Source organism: Anser anser (assembly GCF_964211835.1).
Source record: "Anser anser genome assembly, chromosome: 11".
NCBI classification, from domain to species: Eukaryota; Metazoa; Chordata; class Aves; order Anseriformes; family Anatidae; genus Anser; species Anser anser.
The window spans coordinates 6034201-6055461 of NC_139732.1; the positions used below are offsets into that span (position 1 = coordinate 6034201).

The following is a 21261-nucleotide window of genomic DNA, read 5'->3' on the forward strand; positions in this document are numbered from 1 at the left end:
CACAGCCTCTGCCTGTGGGGTACCAGGCACACCTTCGGGCCAGACATGTCAACAGAAAGAATCCCATACTCAACCCAATTTGATTCTTAGGGAGAAAGACAGAGAGTGCAGCTCCTGCCTACCGAGTCCCTGAGGAGCCGTGATCCCAGAAGTGCTCTACCCTGGATCCTGCACCATGCTCAAACAGATCTGGATGTCCCAAACCCACAGCCTGGGTCCTGTGGTCCTGGCTTTTCTTCTTTGGCCCTGCACAATTTCAAACTGTGGCGGCAGTAGGGACATCTGATCCTAGCACGTGGGCTGGCGCAGCTGAACCCTGTCCCATGCTGTTTCCTCTTCCCCCATTTCTTTTGGGGTGGCTGGGATCTGGAGCACCTTGGTTCCAGGAAACATCTGACCCTTGCAGGAGAGTTGGTGTGAATAGGTCCTTCTAGGGGGAGGCACTGCTTCCCCACCAGCAAAGACCTCTATAAGAAAGCAACGCAGCACTGACGGGCTTACCAGGACAGCTGCCAGCCCGCCGAGAGCTGGGAATGCTTCGGTGAGAGGTCCTGTAACCGTTCCCTCCGCCAAGAGCAATACCTCCAAAGGCACAGCCCCAGCCCCATGTCCCCAGCCAAGCACACGCGACCGAGTGCAGCGGGAGCCCCACGAGGCAGGAGGACCGCGGCTCTCCCGGCACCACGCTGCTGGGGAGAAGCCCAGAACAACTCCGCTGTCGCTGTGACCGCTGCAGAGCGTCCTGCCTGCCGCTGGCAAGGCTCTCGTTACACCCCAGTCTTCCCAAGAGCACGATGAAAAAATGGGAAGCCAGTGGCAGTAAAAAAAAAAAAAAAGATCGAAAAACAACAACAAGGAGGAATAAGTTACCAGATTAATAATTTTTAGAAGCATCCCAAACTCCCTCAGAGATCTGGAAGGAGCCACAGATGCTTTTGTTCTTTGTGCCCATTTATTTTGATGCCAGAGGTTTGTAGTATATTTTCTGCTGGAAGAGTACGATATTAAAAAGGGAAAATACTTTCATTAGAGCATACCTTTACCAAAGATTTTGTTACTGACTGACTGACAGAAACCAGACAAAGAAATAAAACAAAGAGGGGGGGGAATGTTAAGCTCTCCATTTATTTAAAAACCTATATTATTTTATGCTTCTGCTTTACTTTATGCTAAGGAAACTAACTCAAGACCTGATCAGAGTATCGCTTTTCAAATGCCTAAATCCCTGTAAAGGTTTAGTGTCTGGCTGTGTGCATTTTGCTCAGTATTAACATGTTCAATGGAGTACTTTGATTTTTTTTATTTTTTTTTTTATCTAGACGCCAGAAGCTGGTGAATATATGCTTCATAGCTTCAGATAAACCTTTTGTTCTTCTGGGGCTGATCAGCTGGTGCGGCAGCGAGAGGGAGAGGAGGAAGGAAATTCACAGGGGCTCCACGGTTTCAAAAAGTCAAATTACCTCTGAGCCATGGCATTGCTGATAATTTAAATGAAAAAATATATATACAGGCTGCACCACACAACATCTCTACTGTTAGGACTTTTAATGAAGCCCCAGTTGTGATGACACTGAAGCAGGGAACGCTACGGTGGGATAATTACTTGGCTCCCTCGCAGCTGAGTTTCACAGATGCATTATTAACGGCACATTCCGTGCCATAACGAGCACCGAATGTAGGTGGGATTCGCAAGCCCCGGCATCCGCCATTAGCAGGTTGGCGCAAACACAAATGAGTGTTTTCACAAAAGCACGCAAAGGTTGTGAAATTCCAATGAATTCTTTCACTGGAAAAAAGAGTTCAAGCTGCCATGACCGGATGTGTCACCTCCCAGGGCACGCCGCGCGCCCGGCGACGCACCATGGGAAATTACAGAATCCGAAGGCATTGATTTTTCTGTAGGAAATAGAGGCGGCAGCCCTGATGAAGAATTAAGGAGGAAATGTAATAACCTAATTCTCCTCCAATGTCCTCGCACACACCCCTTCCAGCCCAGCCCCTGGCGAGGCAAAAGACAAGGCTCACAATTAGCTTTCGCTTAAGCAGGTGATGGGGTAGCGGGCTGGATGTCCCAGCGGCTGTTTGCACTTTGTCTGCACGCCGTCAGCTTCAGGACACAACATTTCCGAGCAACACTTGCTTTACGCTGCCACATGTTCTATGTTATTCTCCACGACATTCATCCCCTAAACACTTTCCCTTAGATACAAACCCTTAACAGGTTTTCTCCACAGAATACTATTTACAGGATAAGAAATTATTAATAATTCCTCTTCAAACTATGCTGTACAGGGCTTGAAAACTCTGGAGAATAAAAAAAAGAATTTCCTCTCCCTTCCACAGCACACGCACAGAAAATATGACATCCGCATCTTCCTTTATTGCGGGGCAAGTTAGCCCAGCACTGCGCCTCCATTCCTTCCTAGGCGACTCAATGGCAGAAGCAATGAAAACGTTCCTTATGACCACGCAGCAGTGCTCATTGCGCTGTTTTCTCAATCAGTTTGGACCAAATGCAGTTACAAAATTAGCGACAGCCTTGCTTTTTTTTTTTTTTGTAAGCTTTCATTTCAAGGTGACCTTTTTCTTATTTTGCGTGTCACCCCAAGTGTCGCTGTATGCATACTGAACCAATGATCTCCCAGTAATTAACACCAGCACTTAATGAAGTCCAGCTGCTGCGATGGCGAACTGAAGGGATGCCAACCTTTGTAAACCAGTACTTGGGCTACTCCAGTTACAGCAGCTTTAAAACCACAGCAGTCAGCTTCTCTTTGCCTACTTCTCAAAGATAATTCTTACCAAGTAAGACAAGTGTTCAAGATTAAGCATTTAATAACAAAGCTTATCTCTGAACTAATATTTCAAGCTGGAAATGATATAAAGAGCTGGATCTACTTAAATGAGTGCTGCAAAATTAATAAAAATCCTGAGCAGCAAATGAAAAGCTAAAATGAAAATTTGAATTGTTAAATACATAAACCTCTAAAAACCCTACCAGTGTACTTCCAAGGGAAAATTGGAGACAGATTCTTCAGCAAAATCTGCTTCTCTGAACTTGTTTCCCGATCCCGTATGAGACACTAACAGGCAGGGCTTTATTAAAGTAATGCTCTCTGCCAGTTGTTTCATTACCCGCAGTGGTATGGTAGGGACACTAGGTGAAGCTTTTCATGAGAATGTTTGGAAAAGTTTGCACTATAACTCATACCACGTGTATTTCAAAGGACGAAAAAAGGACTCCTTCCACAGTCTTCCTCTGTCTTGCTCCGCTCCTTCATCTACCTCTTTTAATATGTTGTTTAATAGCTTCTGCTACGATAAACACTGAATAGCCTTTTAAAAGGCACAAGGGAAGGGAGCTGGCTAATTTACCGTAATTTAAACTAATTTACACGTAGGTAACATGCATCAATCTACAAATATATTCAGCACCCTGAACTCAACAGTTCTTCCAAGCAGGGGTTAATCCAAAGCTCAGCACTGCAATTGGTCCATTTTGCTGCGAGAGACCTAATGTTGCACAGGCATTAAAAGTACATCCTCGATTATTCTGGATGTCCATGCCCCTGAGAATATAACTTAAAAACAAAATCATTAGCTTACACAATAACACAGTCCTTGAAAAAAAAAAATCCTGTGTGTGCAGAGCAATGCTGATTTCCAAGCACAAATTCCTTTGTTTTCCTTAATGCTAGCTTTGGACTCTACCGATGACTCAAAAGGCGCTGTATTGAAATAATTGCATAACCTGGCAGCGCTCCGCATGTATCAACATTTCACAGGCAGGAAGGTAGCAAAGGGCAAAAAGCCAAGAACCAAACTTTGTTTTCACTTACAGAAAATATTACGCATATTACACCATTTATTTTCTTATGGTAAGCTTGATATTAAATTATCCAGACTTTCATAGGAAAAGCCAAATTTTAATTGGCTTTTAATTATCCAAATTTTAATTATCCAAAAGCTGTGGTGGCTAGGTTCCACGAGGGCAAACCCTGGGCCATGGGCACGGTGGTTTTGCGTGGCACAGTACGAGGCTCCCAAACCTCTCGCACGCACTGGCCTCTATGTAAGAGTCAGCCATGAAAAAGGTCTGTTTACAACAAAAGCCATCTGGTAACCATGATTATTCTGTCTTAAAACAGAACATTGTAGATTTCTTAGCTCCCTCTTTTGTTCACTTTTAGTTCTAATGCCTGCAGTTTTCTGCTCTGCCCTTTTCTTTTTTGTGCATTGTAACCAAGCATGACAAAAATCTACATAGTCAATCACATTGCTGAGTCTTAAACAGGTGAGAATTACAAGTTTCACCAAGAAAAGAGGTTCATAGGTATATTTTAAATTCATTTTTCCAATCATTTCACAAGGCTGCTACCCTGTCGCTTCTGTAATCATAAAGCTCACAACGTGCTAGCATGGAAACTCAAGGGACTTGCCTACTTGAAAGTAGAGCCTGAACTGCTAAATATGGATTCAGATCTAGATATTGAAACCTTTGACTTCACAGATCTTGGGCAGTCGGAGCCAGTCACGCAGTCTTCATTCAGAGTTTAGACTTTGGGTTCCTCTAACATGTTGGTAGTGCTCAAATGCGAACATACAGCAGGGCCTGTGTTCATGAAATTACAGGTATCTTGTCTTTTTTTCCTAGAGGTCTCTTTTTAAAATTGTTGCGTGCCAGCAGTGTGGTGTTAAGTAATAGGTACCCCTAAAGGATGTACAATGACTTCTGGGAAAAAAAAGTAAAAATCTGTCATTATGAAACTCATAGACAGAGGCACAGAAGTTCCTGATGGGATACTGTTCAAGGTTTTAAAACCTAATACCATAGGTACCCAAAAATAAAGTTTTTGCCATATATTTGTGAGTAGAAGAATATATGCTTTAAGAATATCTTTGGAAAGTAGAATCGATAGACTTTTCAGTGTTGTGTTGAAATTCTTATTTCAGTATGCTAAGGCACTGCTATGACTACAGAGACCTAGACACCCCCCGAGTAACACCACGTACACACTTCATGGGCACATGAGTAACTTTATGAATTAAGTGCATGACAACATACACTTCATGTAGGTGTGGTTCAGGCAGGATAAAGCAAAAGGTTTAAAGATGCCACAGCCAGTACTTCGGAGCAGTCACCGTACCATAGGGGTTTTAAGAATGGTATTCAGTAGTCTGGCACCTCGAACTTCAAATTTGCTCCTAGAGCAGGCACATTTAGCTTAGAGAAGACATGGCTTTATTATATCTTATTTCAGGAATGGAATCAGGTTTTCCTTATTGAAATGAAGTCTGCAGAGTGTTAGCTTTCCCATTCCTTGGTAAGTTATCCCGCGGTGTGCCACGAGCCCACGGGCTCCCTGTGAGCGGAGCAGAGCACTCCCAGCCCTGCGAGGGATGCTGCCGCTAACCCCGCTCCTCCCGTCACACAGCGTGGCAAGGGCTCGAGCTGCATCTGCCGTGTTCCCTTTCTAGACAGAGAAATACTAATTGTCTTTTAAAAATCTCTATAGTATTTTGTCAATATTTTTTTTATTACAGCAGAGCATGTATAAATATTTTATTGTAAACCAAGGGCCTAAAATAAACAGTTTAGTAAATAGTTATTACATTACAAGGAAAAACATCTGTGGCAACTGTTTTCCATGTAATTATTCTTGCTATTTTACATTAGCTCTCAATGTGAATTTCTTTGGCTCTAATGTTTCACTTGTTCTAAATCTTCCTCCTTGTTGCTATTATTAAAATCTTAAAAAGGTGCCAAATCTTAAATGAAGAAAAAAAAATGATTCGCTAGAAATTATTCATATCACAGTGAGCCTCTACTAAACCTGGCAGGGGTGCAATATTTTCGGTGAAATTAACATAAAATATACAACTGCAAATTATCCAGGAAATAGCTATGTTCTTTACAGTGCGCATTTACATTTGGAAAAAAATGTTCTACTTATCTGTCTAGCACAAAGCTACAATCTCTTCCAAAGCCAGTTTTAAAGGGATAGCAATAGCTCCGCATGGGGAGCACGGTCCTTGCCGCAGGTATAACAAATAGCTGGTGGTGAAAGTGACCTCGGATAATTGCTGGAGGTAACAGCCAGCGCTGGACATTTCTGGTTGAGAATGCTAACAATCTAATTTTAGATTTATTTCCCTTTTGGTAGGCTGGATGAATTTCTTCTCTTAGGCCGAAGTCCTTTCTACTAAACACAAGAAAAACTGTAATACCATGTAAAATGCAAATTTTGCTGTAAATATTTTATAAAATTGTTGCATACATCCCAAAAGCTATAGGTCTTAATTGAGAGCAGGCTATTTTTCCAGTCAATATATGGAAATGGAAAATGCTAATTCATGTTTTTCTACTTATGAAAAACCCTGGAGAATGGCGAAACCACAAATGCACTCACTTTAATATTATAAATATAATTTGGCTCCCTCTTTGCAATCCCCGATGTCCTGGCTTTTATCTCCCAGTGGCTGCAGAGGAAGAATCACAGGATTGCTTTTACATCCCCTGCGCAGGAAGTCACCCCCGCCTGCTGCCAGCTTGGCAAAAGAGCAAGAACCCAAGCTCGCAAACGCGGCAAACAGGAACTGCAACCAGAAATTCCAGCGCTCTGACACAGGAAACAAGCCCCAAACGACACTGAACCTGCTCAGGGCGAGCAGTGTGCAGGCAGCACCGCTGCCCAGAGCCACTGGCGCCCAGAGCCAGAGGAGTGGGGCTGCCCCTGCGCTGCCCCTGGCTCTTCCTAGGATATATGCTCCCTCCAGAGCAGTCGGTGACTCGGGCAATAAAGCCTGGCAACAACCCCTCGTCTGCTTGTGCTGAATATGACTGAAAGTCGCTTAGCCTGCTCCAGCATACTTTACTTTATCCATCCATTTGTTCCTTTCCCTGGCAAGGAAAAGACTGGTTTTGCTTCTTCCAGAAGAGAAACCATCAGGCCGTTAAAGTTAAAACTCTCCGAAGGTCATTGGTGCTGGCTTTGAAGACTGAAAATGATACTATTCTCCATTAGGCTTTTAATCTCATGATTAGAGCTGAAGTTAACGTGGCTGTTTCATTTGCTACCAAGCAAGAGCAACTCATTTTTTCTTTCTGTACCAGAACACTTAACGGCATCCTTTCCTGACGAGCAACAGCTCAGAGTTAAGCAGCCCAAACAATGGAAATGCAAAATAGTTTGCAAGAGGTTGTGGTTTTCTAATTTTTAGATGCTATTTGATTAACTCTGAGAAGTCTTACATAGCAAAATCCACCCCTGGGAATCCCACCCAACCTACTCTTGGCTGTCCAGAGTGAAGTCCTCACTGGCACTGGCAGGGAGAGAAGGGTGAAGAATCAATCTGTTCCCACTTTGAGCTCTCACTCCCACATCCTGCAAAACTTACTTGGGCAAATATTTCTGAAGTGTTCAAGTAGTGGTGGTGAGCTTGAGTGAGACCCACCATGCAAATGAGAGCTCTTTGCGCGAGTGAAAACGGCCACCTAGGGCTCCCAGTGGATATTAAGATTAGATTTGTGAAAACCTCGCTGAAAATTCTTGGGGCAAAGATTTACAGGTGCACACTGGTTTCAAAACCCAATGTACAGCATTCACTGTTATTACAGGCAGACGCATGGAAAAAATTCAATTCTCTTCATCCAAGACAGACTCTGATAACCAACTAGTAAAACTCAGACTATAATTTCTTATTCAGTGTTCCACATGAGATGCATTTTGCTGAATTTAACATGTTTTCTGTTAATGGATTTCACAGTGTGTTGCCATTTTTATACAGCTGTCCAAATAAAATGTTGTGTACAATGATGTGCTTTTACTGTATTGCTAGCCTGCAAATGGCAGCCACTTCCCCAGCTTAAGCCTTAGGAAAAAGGGGAAACTGACTAGGCCATTTAGTGCACATACTTTGGGTCTCAAGAGTCCTTTTCCTAGTAAGCCATGTTCAAACAGGAATAAAGATGCAAGATAGATATAATTACACCTTGTACATTTGCGGCCTAATAGTATTTCCACTGAAAGGAAAAACAAACCCCAATATTTTCAGGTGTTAAAAATGAAAAAGCATTAAGTCATAGTTCTAGGGATAACTGACCCACACTTGTGTACTTGAAATCTGCCCTCCCAGATTGCTTGACAAAAGTGTATTTGCTCTAAAATCGCACACCAATGTTTAGCTTGCAGGGACTACCAGTGCACAAACCCAGAACCACTTGGTAGTTCACAGTTTACAAGAAAAAGTCTGCACTGAGCTCCACAACTGCTAACCTGTACCATCTTGAGCTGCTTGGCTGTAAAGCTTTTACAAGCAACTGCACCTTTCAGTTCAAAACAGGCTGTTCAGAAAATGCCTAGCAAGTTTTTCCCCCATCAACCCCACACAGACCCTTTGGCGCTCAAAGCTGAACACTTACGCATGGAAATCTCCCAGATTCAAGAAGTATGATGGTCCCAAATGCCCTTGTCACCTGTACCCAGATGCCCTGACAACAGCAGCCATCAAAACTAACACTATTAAAATAGCTACAGAAATAATCCTGGTGAGCTTCAAAGAAAACATATAAAGAACCTACCTTTACTTTTAATAATGTCCTAATAACATATGTAACTCTTCTGGTACCTTAGGTATTTTTGCAGTTTGGATTTCTGCATAACTATGAGGGGTTCTATGATATGCAAAAAAAATAAAAAATAAAAAATAAAAAAAAAAATAAAAAGAGAAGAGAAAAGCTATAGATTGCTTTTCCATTACAGGTCTTCAAATTTTCTTTGTTAAACTAAGTCAAGGGATATATAACTTTAAAAGGCTTAGCTTAAAAATACCAACATTCTCCCACCAGATTTTCAAATGCAAGTATAAACTAATCTAGAAACTAACATCTCACAATTTAAGTTCCCCATTCCTTGGAAGTTTATCATTCAGGTCCAACACTGACATTGCTGATTTCAGTTTCTGGCATATCAGAATTAGCCTCCAAAGGAAATTCTCTCCATTGATGTTCTTCAGTAAGTGGAGGTAGAGGTATTAATGACTGCAGGAGATTTAAGGAGTAGAGGGATTGTTTTGCTTTTCTTTTTTTCTCCTCAAATCCTTGATTTTAAGAAAAAATATTGAATCAAAAGGTCAAAAATTAGAAAGTTTGAAAAGGAGAAAATGTCACTAGAATACTTTTTTTCCCTTCAGCTTTAGCTATCTATATCCGGCCCAGCTTGAATCAGTTACCATTCATTGCATGAGGTTTCATCATTTAACTTTTGTTGCCAATATTTATTCCTGGATATAACTCACAGTCATGGGGTTTAGGAAATATTTGTCCATACACCAATGACATGTGATAGCTGATGTGTGCAAAACATAACAACGGAAGACACACCAATGGTGCTAGTCGATCTTGATATCTTAAAACACCCAAACCCTACCTGGAGCAAAACCTAAACCCAATGGATCTGCCTAAGTTGAACCACGCTAAAAATCTTGTCTCTGAACACAGAATAAAATATACTCCTCATAAAATCTAAACATTTCATAGTTATACATGCAATGTTTGAATGACTCAGCCATTTTTAAAGGCCATAAAGTGCCCACCAGACAAGGGCTGATGCACACCTGAAGGCAGGATTAAACCTCCACTGACTGACATAGTGATTTATACACATCGGTAGTGCGTTACGAACTTTCTTCCTGCAGTGACATTTTTCATAGTCCTCTTCATCAGTTCAGGAGGAGGAAATGAAGGAAGGACCTGACCGAAATGGTGTCCAGGTTTTGACCTGGAAGCGGGAGTTAAAAAGGCTCAACTCCTCGCTGTGGGGTCAGCACCTTATTCACCCCATCCGTCCTGGGGTTCGTGCCAGCAGGACAAAGCACAAAACACCAAGTAGAGGAGAGGAAGGTGAGAGCATGTTGGTGAAGAAGGCAACTGGAGAGCACGACGACCAGTGAGGTTTTTTGATCTGCTATGAAGCTCTGTCTTCTGAAGCCCACGGTCTGACAGGCAGAAGCTGAAGTCTTCTTCCTCAGGCTTACTGTGCAGCCACACAGTGGCAATTGGCCCTTGCAAGAATGGCAAGGTTTGGGCTTCTTTACAGAAATTTATTACTACAAAAAGACACACAATGAATCTGCCAAGTTAAAATATTCAATTAAAAAAATCTGTTTCTTACAAAGGCCCAAAGCAGTCAAACCTCACTGACAAACTGAACCAAAAGCAGTTTGTGACAAAAAAACTGATATAGAAGCAAGTACATCTGATGCAAATGGCAGAGACCATTCGTGCAAAGGCTTTACCTGTGCTGGGAGCCTTGAAACACTGAAAAAATGTAAAAGCATTTAAATAATTTTCACAGGCTTCTTTCACGGGTATCATTTGAAAGGAACCTCAGTGCAGAAAAGGTGTCCATTACAAATGGGAAAAAAAAAAAAAAGAAAAAAAAAAAAAAGAGTGCCAGTACCCCAAACAGGCAGGAGCATACAGGGAAGTCTGTGTTTGATTTGAGTTGCTTGCCAGTTATAACAAAACAGAAATATATATTTTTAAGAACCATGTCAATTGGTAACCTCTGGTTCTAAGAGACCAGATTAAATCTTCCCCAAGGTTGGGGATGCCACTTAGTTTGAAGTATAATTAAAGGCAATGGGCCAACTGTCCCTCTTTGAAGTCAACCAAGTAACAGGAGGAATAAATCTGGACCTTTAACATACAGACACTTCAGTCTGATAACTATACAGTTGGGGTTCAGCATACATAAGCCAGTACCCTTTCTGATTCCAAACCTGGGGCTTATATCATAACAAACACAAGAAGAAAAATAAACATTTTAGGTTCAGTGTTCACAAATGCTGAATATTGAAGAAGATATTCAAAAAGAATGAAATCTGGGATTTTATTAGAAAAAAATAATTTTATTATAGTTTACTTATATTATTTTTATATATATATATATATATATATATACACACACACACACTTTCTTTTCCAATTTTCCTGACTGGAAATGGTCTGGAACCTAGTTTAGGTTTCCCCAAAGAGGTAAAAAGAATATTTTATAACTCTGCCACTAATTCCTAACTAACCCAGTATGGGTTTTTCCAGCTTCACCAAGCATGCATTGCTTTGTTCCTTACTAATTTTTCACATTGCAGTTATCCTTCCCAAAAGGCACAAACCTTTCTGTCACTTGAGAGAGGTAGTACTGGTACCTGATGTTTCCAAACCAAGAAGTTTGTTTGGCAAATAAAGAAGAAATGTGGGGTAATATCTACTTTCTCCAGGTAAAACTACTATTTGATAATAAATTCCCAGAGAGATTGCAAACATCTAGACTTTAGGACCAAACTGGTGTAGACGTTAGCCCCAGAATTCACACGAGGAGACAACTTCCTTAACAGATCAATTATATCAAGTCTGAAGACTACACCTAGAAATGATGGAGGGCTTTCTCCCCGCCCCCCAAGAAATATTCTGGTGTTTTGCTCGAAAGTAGGACACAGAGGGGTGCTGACCTCTCCACTGGGGAGGAATAGAGTCATTTTGCCATCTGCAGGGAGAACCAAAACCCCATATGGTGAGAACTTGCTTTTTTTTTTTTTTTTTTCCAGATTCAAGATTAGCAAAGAAGGGCTAAGAAATTTGTTTGTGAACTTAGACTCAAACAGTCACGGCCACACACACATAAAATATGTGAGGAACAGGCAGGAAGCATCTCTGCAGACTCTTAAATACAAAAGTTACAGCAGTTTTCAAGGTTAATAGAATTAATAAAAATGAAAAACAAGTTACACATTCAGAAAAATCATTGCTACACACGGCAAAGTTTATTGAAAAATAGCGTTTTTTGCCACACTGCCTAACTGATACTGAAAGGCTGCAAATAGATTGAGGTGCTTGCTAATGATAACTTTGAAGAAAAATCACACTTAAAACTCTGACTGATTACAGAAAAGGTGTTTTATCAACTGCTCCCTTTATGAATAAATATGAAACTACCAGGAAAATGTTTAAACAGGTGTAATCACAACTGCGTATGAAAATTGAGTTTGGAGGCTGCAAGGAATCTTAACACAGTTAAGAAAGAATGAAAGCAATGCAAAACTGGGATCATAGCCGATTATGCATGTATCATGCAAAACAGGAATGTTGTCATAGCAGCTATAAAAATGTCAGTGAAAACTGAACTACTATTACCAAGTTGTAAATGAAATGAAAAATGCAAAAGGAAAATGTGAATGAATACATTAAGAGAAATGCTATTTCTTTCCTGGTAGCTAAACAAGCAAAACAAAACCATTCTCATGAAAAGGGGGATTTTTAAAAACCAATCTGCATAGAGAACAATTGCAGGGGGACACATCTACACCGTGTGGCTGGATAAAATTATTGAGATTTTGGGTAATGAATTCTCCAGGCCTTAGAAGGGAAGGGACAGCAAAAACATAATTTCTGAAATCAGTTTCAAAGTAAGAGACCAATTAGGTGCTGAATTATATTAAGGGCCAATATTGTTTGCACTGAAGAGAGCTTCTTCCGCCTGTTAACAATGGTAATGTGGCTTTCAGTGTGACCACCCTGTTCAAAACCGGAGCTGTTAAAAGGGAACATTGCTAGCTTTTATGCACTACGGTCATTATGGCGTTATTTAGCTACTTGCACAAGCGCTTAAAGCTAAAGGCAAGCAACAGAATAAAAAGAGCCAGACCAAATAACAGAAGGACCTCTTGGCAGAAGCAGATCCCTTTGTCCAGGAGCGCGATGCAGCAGAAAGCTCCGCTCAGGCAGAGGCCCCGCAGAGGAGCCTGCAGGACGCCGGCCAGCCCGAGGCACTTGCACGAGGCTGCACGGAGGGGCTCACGCGCGTGTGCAGCCACCATGCACGTTGTTCAGCTGCTACCGTACGCACGCTTAGCTTATTTTTCCCTAAAATTAGTCTTTCGCAATAGCCAGCCGCTGCAAAATGAAATTCTAGCACATATTGTTAATTAAAGCGAGTCCACATAGACTTGGATATTTAAGCAAGCGCTGGGTAAATACATGAAGGTTGTACCTTCCGCTTCTGCATTAAAAGAGCAATTACTTGGAATATGCTTCACAAACATCAAAGTTAAAAAAATATTTTTGAGTTCCTAATGTGTCCGTAATTAATTCACACATTCAGCTGTTGAGTCCAGAAATATGTTCCTGTTGATAATTTGCATCTAATGCTTCAAAAACAATCTGGCACATTTTTATTTGCCTTAATGCCTGAAAGCTATTACCAAGATAGTGCTTTACAATGTCATCATCATTGCTACCACGTATACACTTTAACTAACACTAGCGCTTAGGTCTGAAGAGTTTCCCTCAAGAATTAAGCAGTTTTGTCTCAGGACACAATGTCATGACAGTAGCTTAATGGAAGGGAATGTATTTACCAAATAACACCCTTAAACTTGAAATCAATTTGAATTCGAGTACCGTACTAAACAAACTGCACAGGAAAATAAGGGAATTTTACAAGAATAAAAGCCACCCTTCCCCCTTTATTGACTCCATCTATTTCATACAAAATAAAAGATATTTTATTGTGAGAAAGATTCTGAAAAGCATTAGCCATCCCCAGCTCCCAAATCAATGAGGGAACAAAGTGCTTCACAAGATCAGGCCTTGGCATCAGAACCACTTCACATCTTCATCAGACATGCCCAGGGCTAATATTTCCCCACGTATAATGTTGGGATTGCAGAAACGATCTTTACCTACATCCTTTTCACAGACACATGCGTTTAGAAAGTACTGTGACATGGAGTCCAAAACCATCCAAAAGCAGTCCCAATATTTATTGAGACAGCATGAAGATTACCAATTTGGGTACGATCTGAATTTATGAAACTAGGATTTCCTAAATCAAAACTGTTTGCTTCAATTCTTGAACAGAAGAGGAAACCATACTGGAAACCTGTTGGTTTATGTTTGATTTTGGATGCTACCTCAGCTCCTTCTCTGCTGGTTTCATCACAGTGCTCTAAATTGTATCAGCTACTAATTCTTCTGAACATAAAATCACCTTTTGAAATTGCTGCTTTTTAAAAGACTCCGTCTGTAGTTATTATTGCAGTTTGACCTCTGAAGAGAGCAAACTTACAAGTTACAATACCGCAAACCTGTATTTGGTCATTTCTTACTTAAAATACTTGTGTGCATCTGAAAGAAAAACAACTGTGGATGGATGTTATCCCTCCGCTTTGCGTTTAATTCTGGCAGAGCATTTCCAGAACTTGAAACATGATCTCCAAGGGCAGGAAAGGTAATTTAGAGACTCACAGCCCCACGTTGCACACAATGTACGATATGCCACAGCTTAGGGCAGTACCCAGAAAACTCTCCCCGTTCCTCCAAATGCAGTTGTTTAACGTGGTCATCCCCATCAAATCAAACAAGGAGATATTTATTTAGACAGCAGTCCGAGAACCAGACCACAGAGCAGTTTCAATGTGACTTCTGCAAGTTTTCCCTCCAGCACTCCCTTTGGTCCCAGGTGGCTCTCCGAGCAACGAGCGGGGCCTCCTGCTCCAAACCCTACATACCACAGCCCCGTCCGGCCTGCAGAGGCTTCCCCTCCCTCGTCACCACCACCAGCCCACGTCTGCTCGCGTGTGTTCAGACGGGAATGGTGACTGAGCGCTCGCAGCCGCGTGCACAGGGATGGGGACGGCTCCGGGAAGGGATCTGCCGAGCTCCAAAGAGTCGGACAGACCGACTGCAGGCAGCCCTAGCGAGCCCACAGATGCTCGCACGCCTCTGCAGCACGAGGCAGGAGGATCCTGAAGTAATTCCAGCGCTAGAGCACGGCCAGAAATAATTAGTTTCCCTGCTCCAGCATTAACCGTGCTGCAGCTGAGCTTCCCGTGCGTGTTTGCCAGGAGACTTTTGTAGAGAAAGGGAGAAAGAAGGGTGGGGACAACCATTCATCTTTTTTGAACATTAAATAGAAAATATCCCCCACCTAATCACAACTGCTCCATCCACGGCTGCTCCCCATGCAGACCAGAGCCCCAGCACAGACCTGAATTTGCTGTTCCTTGACGCTGGGCCACCTGACCTGCTCGGAGGGCAATGGGGCTGAGGCTTTTTGTGCATGCTGAAAAACAGGAATTAGGGCACCCGGCCCGGCTGTGGGCACAGCCCACCTGCAAAAACCCAGCAGCAAAGCCCCGGGCCAAGCCCAGCTGCTCCCAGCTCCCAGTGGGGCTGCAGGACAGAGGGGTGCTGGGTCCTTGCTCCCTGGTCCCCACCGGCCCCTGCCCGCATGTCCCAGGCCTCGGCAGCGTCCCGGCGATGGGGAATGCAGGCTCTTTGGCTCTGGCAGCCACAGGGGAAAAGCTGCATTAGCAGACTTCTGTGCTCTGGCTGCTGCCATGGCTGCTCGCTGCCCCCCATAGAGCCCACGGCTGCGTACGCCCATCATCCCCTGCATCTAACAGGGACTGCACATCAGAGGCAGTGGTGGGTGGGGAGATAAGGGGAAGAAGCTTTAAACATTGCCAGGTCAGCGCAACAGGAGGTAAGCAAGTACAGAGGCAGCAAGGAGTACTGAAAGTTTTTGATATACTCCCAGGTGGACTACCCAATGCCTGTAAATGTTTCAAAGGGGGGATCCCCTTTCTGTGCGCATGGACGTGTTTCAAAGGAGCCCCAATCAGTGCAATGTTTCAAAGACCTCTACTCTCTAAAAATTCCACCTCCAGCCCCCCCCGGGCTGAAAACATCTCTAAACAGATCCCTTCCTGGCTAACTGCAGCTGAAGAGGTCTGGTCTGCTGCTTACAGCCCTCCTACAGGCCCCAGTGTAAAATGAAACAAAACATCTACCATTTACCTCCTCCGGGGATGCATCCAGCCTGCTCCTTCTCCAGGGACCCTGTGCGGGACCCAGTATGCCTCTGTGTTTGTGCACAGGATATGAAGGGCTAGAGTGCAGAAGGGTAATTTTTCAAAGCAGTGTGTGGGAGTAGCAGTGGAAATTCCCTGCATATTGCTTTGAAAAAAATAACCCCCTACCTCCATGAATTATGAGCAGGGCCTCTGACTCCAGCCTGGAGAGCCGAGAGGTGGAGGAGGGAGGCACAGCCAATTTAACTGGATGCACTCTTTGAGACTAGGATGTAAGAAAAAACTGGAATCTTTAATCATATTACGGACACTGATATGTGAGGGGGGTCACGGCTGAAGAGCAGGGATGCCTTTGTTGACAGTCACCTGAGCAAAATGAAACTGTAGGTAAGTGTTTAGGACATCTCTCAACTACTGATTTTGTGTTTTGCAAAATATGAGAAGGAAGTGCAGCACAGAGGTCTTGGATTATCAAAGCCAAAGTGTTTTTTTCTTTTACCCCAAAATTACATGTCAAGGCTAACTTCATTGCCTTGGCTCACTTCAAATTCAAAAGCGAGATAAAAATCTCTCCCTGGAAATGCTTATCCTCCTCAAACCCTTATCTGTGATTGGTATCAATCATTCATTTCCCCCAGACAGCACCTCGATGACTATATTAAACCAGACACCTTAATTTCAGACAGATACAAGTTCATCGAGACGAGTCCGACGCCGAGCTCTGAGCAGACACAACCCGAGGACAGGCTCCCCCGGCTCTGAGCACCCGTACATTCACTCCGGGATTGCGGTAACCCTCTCAGCACAAACAAACCCTTGTCTGTTGGTCCTAAATTGGCAATGACAGTAACCGCTGTGGCACAGACCTGGGCTGCAGGAAGAGCATTGGCTTCTTTCTCCCGCTGCCCACCTGACTGGACGTGGTCTCGTACAGAGAAGGGACACTCTTACACTCATTTCGTACATGACAAACCAGACCGAGGGACAGCGGGGCACGTGCTGGTCTCTCCTGCAGCCGGTGTAAGGGATGAAGGCTCTCAGGCTTTCAACAAAGGCTGGGGGAGCAAGCCCAGGAGGCAATCCATCACTCTAATATTACTGACTCAGCACATAGCAAATTAACACCAAAAATCTGCACAGCACTTACTGGTAGGCAAACTGTGACGTCTAGTCTCCCCTCTCCTCTGCAGTACTCCCCAGCAAAAAGCAAATGCCAACAGGAGACCCAACAGACAACACCTTTCGGAGTCAGCCACGTGTCACAAAGAGGGGCCCCGGTGCCTTGTGAATAGTCTGAGATGCCCAGAGCAGGAGGACGTTTGGCTCATGCTACAGGTTTCCATACTTTGCTCTTTCCTAAACTCACCCCAAACAAGTGAACTTAATGTTAACGTTCCCAGCCTGTATCCCAGCAAGGGGACACAAAGACATGACCCCTCAGTGAAATAATCAGGTATTTTCTTATCATATCCTGGCATATATAATGCCCTACGTATATGGAGCTGAGTCCATATGTACCTTTGCATTTATATAGGTTTTTTCCAAATATGTATTAGAACTCATGTACAGCTTTAAAGAAACAACAGGTACAGGTTTCACAAACAACAGCACCACACTCTTCTCAACCTCCTCTTTCTCCTACCAGTGTTGTTTTCCAATAGCTCTCTGTAATACTGAAACTTGTAATGACATATATATCATCATGTATTATTCCAGACAGCACTAATTTGGGGATATACATAAATAAACTTCACATATCAATCACTGTAAAGTAAAGAAAGTACTTTTTTTTTCTTTTTTTTTTTCCAAAAGGACGAGGAATTCCTCCCTCAAATCAAGCAGAACCTTAATTCAACACTTATGAGCTATGTATTTAAAAATCAGCAATTATCTACTGTATCATAACTTAAGCTGAAAGAAGTCATAAGCTTGCCTAAGGACTCCTTTCTTTCAGGCTTTTGTTAAAAAAAAAATCTAGGGGGGAGCTGCATGAAATCACTATGGTCCAATTAACAAGAATCTCACTCTTCAAGCTTGCAAACAAGAGATTACATTAACACCTGCTACAAAAGCAAACATTTTTAGATATCTTCATCTTAACCTGTTTGACATTGACTTGAAACTCCTGCCTGGCTCTAGAATGAAAATTATGATGACTGACATGTATATTTTTCATTTGGGGGTATGGGGAGCGAAGACTGTGTCAGTCTGCATTTCTCTCTCTCTCTAGTATTTATGCATAATTCACATCAAAGATAATAGGAGTTACATATATGCATTGACGGGAGAATAGTTTCCTAAATGTAAAATTGTTGAAGGAAAACCATTATGCTTATGGGAGATAAATGCTGCACATGAACATACGAGACACACAAAGTGCGCCGGAGGGTCCTTGAAGGCTCTCATGCAACGTACGCCTACAGTGGCATGTGTAAGTTACTCCTTTGTGGTCTATGCATCAAACTAAACTGACCTCTTGGGCCAACACATGTATTCGTAACATCTGTACAGACAGGAAAAACATTTCTTTGCCTTCATCAGAAAATACCCGCATGCAGCTGCAGCAGCAATACGGCCTGTCAGATTGCAGTGACACTTCACTTCATGCTCGTACAACAGGACTGTAGCAGGAGGCAGCAAGCACTGCTCTTAAAATCACTCCTATGTCTGAAAAGTTGAACTTTCTGAAGTCCAGAATCGTTGGGAAAAGAAAAAAAAAAGCTCTGAAATAACTCTGTAAGCATTTTGTTTTGACAATGTTCCTCAGGAATTCACCACATTTAGCTGGGAAAATGCTAGCAGTTAAATCTATTCAATGTCATGACATACAAAATTGAAACATAATTGCTCCTAAGTGGTTGACAACTGGCAAGTACTTTTTACGTGGATAGAGAGAAATTTATGCTATCAAATGGAAGATACTGTCAAAAGTTTGATTTTAATATAAATGAAAATGCTACACGAGGACTCAAAAGGATAAGGAAAAAAGCTCAGCAGTAACACTTTTATAACCACATATTTAAAAAGCTTTGAAGTGAAGAATCATTACATCAAAATCATTTTCCTTGAAAGATAAAAAAAAAAAATACAGCATGAATATTAACAAGTTATTAGAATAGTGAATTTCAAAGAGTAGCAAAAAACAAGCAGCCCATGAGTGGCCTAGTTTAAAGAATGTCTTACCAATCATATGGTTAGCGACATGGATTTGTATCTCTCTCTCATTCTCAAAGGTCATCTGGCACTTGATGCATTGATAGGTCTTTTTCTGTTTAATAACCAAAAAAAGATTAGAGAAAACTGCACGGTAGCATAAGGCAAGTGTGATCATGAATATAGCATGTTATGTGCTTCAACTTCCCTCCGCTGAGCCCTTTCCTACTTGTACATGATACCACTATGATACCAAGTTGGGCTGGGCTTTTCCAGACCATAAACACGACCTCTAATTAACAGCCTCCTTCTAGAGAACTTTAATTTTAACTTTAAAAATTTCAAATGATAGTACTTGAAAGTCTGATTGACTACTTGAGCCATAATCAGATTGCTTGTGTCGTTTAACCCATGACAGTAAAACCTCTTGTAGGTTGAAATAAAAGATGTTGAAAAGATCACAAAAAGATCAACTTTTTCACAAAAAGATATACTTTTTCAAAAAATTCCATCCTTAGAGAAAGTTTAGAATAGAGTAGGCAAAACTCCTATAGTTACTTGAGGAAGTAAAGAACAAGAGGAAAAATACATTTTGTACAGGTCTCCCATCAGAAATCCTGAAAAACCTGCGTTACCACACAGAACGGTTTTCTAGCACAATGTGTCGCAGATTTTCTCTGTCACAAATTCATACCAGGGAGGTTTGGCTGCAGAAATCAGGGGATGGTGTGAAGAGGCAATTACACAAACTATTTATTCAAATAGGAAAAATGGGGTTTGGACTCAGATTGACAGCGGTGCATGCATTTGAGCATCATGACAGGGAAAAATCCAAGAAATCATTTGTAGAAATGAAAATGCATTATTGACAAGTTCGACGTCCAAGTTAGGAAAAAAATAAAAAACTAATGCTAAGCTTTTGTACACTTGCAAAACCTCTCATTTCCCAAAGCAGGACTATGGCGCTTTCGTCTAATGTGCATGTCCAACTCCTGCATGGGAACATACTATCTGAGTAGACATCTTTTGACATGCAGTTTAGAAAAATCGGGCCTTTTGTTCTTACTCCTTCCTAGAGAATAACTCCTACTGCAGCATTTACCCCCAGACAACTGCTGCTTTCGCACCCAGGCAGCAGCGCAGCCCCACAGCCGGAGCGTGCGGCAGCAGGAGTGTACACACCGCACTCGTGCCCGGACTCCGCTGATGGATGGGTGAGGATCCAAAGCCACTAGCAGTGAGAGACCTAACTCAGGGACCAACACCCTCTTATGTTTTTGAGACAAAATATTTTGTGGGTATCTTCTGTGTGCTCTTAGATGCAAATTATTTTTTCTTACGGCTTCCACCCCACACCTAGGTATAGAATCTTATCTTTAGGACAGCAGTGGTAAGTCAGAAGTTTTGAGTTAAACAGAGGAGTTGCTGTCACCCCTTCCACATATGGGACCCAATTTCCTTGAGCACCTGCTGAGGAAATAACAAATTAGGTGCTTCCAGGAGCCTCTTAACTACTTCCCATGTCATCAGTGGCAACAAGTTCGCCTGCTGGAGGTTAATGAACATGCTGTAATGCCGCAGTAACGAATGCAACGATCTATCGCTGGTATGCGGATTCCATGAATTCTGTACACAGTGTGTGTTTGCACACAGGCAGGGCTTTCTAGGCTAAAATAACAATGGGCAATTAACATGATAATAGGAAGAAGGATATACTCCATTGGCCGAAAACTGACACAGCCAACCATATAAAAGGAAATACTTTGGATTGGCTAGTTATCCCTAGGCAGCTCAGGAAAGTATCCTCCTGGAGTCCATTCTGAAATCAAGGCTGTTAATGGAAAAGCAGCTGGATTTCTGCAGCAGTGTTCCTTGGGAGTCTATTCCAGCCGACGAGTGCAAGCACACATACGTACACATGTATTCTCAAGCACACTGGCACACACATGCTGAGGGCTCCTAGCTTGAAAAAAAAAATGAAAGAAAAAAGAATGCAAAAAACCTTGGAAGAGAAAAATGGGACTGGGTGGTGAATGATTCATGTGGCCACATTTAAAACTTGAAATCTTCCTCTTCTGTAAAACTTCAAAGCTGACTCAGTTCTGTGCCTTGTTCAACACTTATCTCTGTTATGAGGGTTCCCTAAGTAACTAGCTAAGAAGGACAATATTTCAGCTCAACTCCATTGCAAATCTTTAAAGTTATATTAAACACAGACAAATGATTCATTTTTTT

At 42.3% G+C, this 21261-nt stretch overlaps 1 protein-coding gene across 9 annotated transcripts in view; it reads right to left on the bottom strand.

Moving 5' to 3' along the window:
- Positions 1-21261, bottom strand: part of ZNF423 (zinc finger protein 423) — a 214690-nt gene that overhangs the window by 67866 nt on the left and 125563 nt on the right. For all 9 annotated transcript variants that reach the window (XM_083794807.1, XM_083794806.1, XM_083794811.1 and 6 more), the window contains one exon: positions 19057-19141. In XM_083794807.1, the coding sequence (XP_083650933.1) occupies positions 19057-19141 (85 nt within the window). The remainder of the gene's footprint in view (positions 1-19056; positions 19142-21261) is intronic.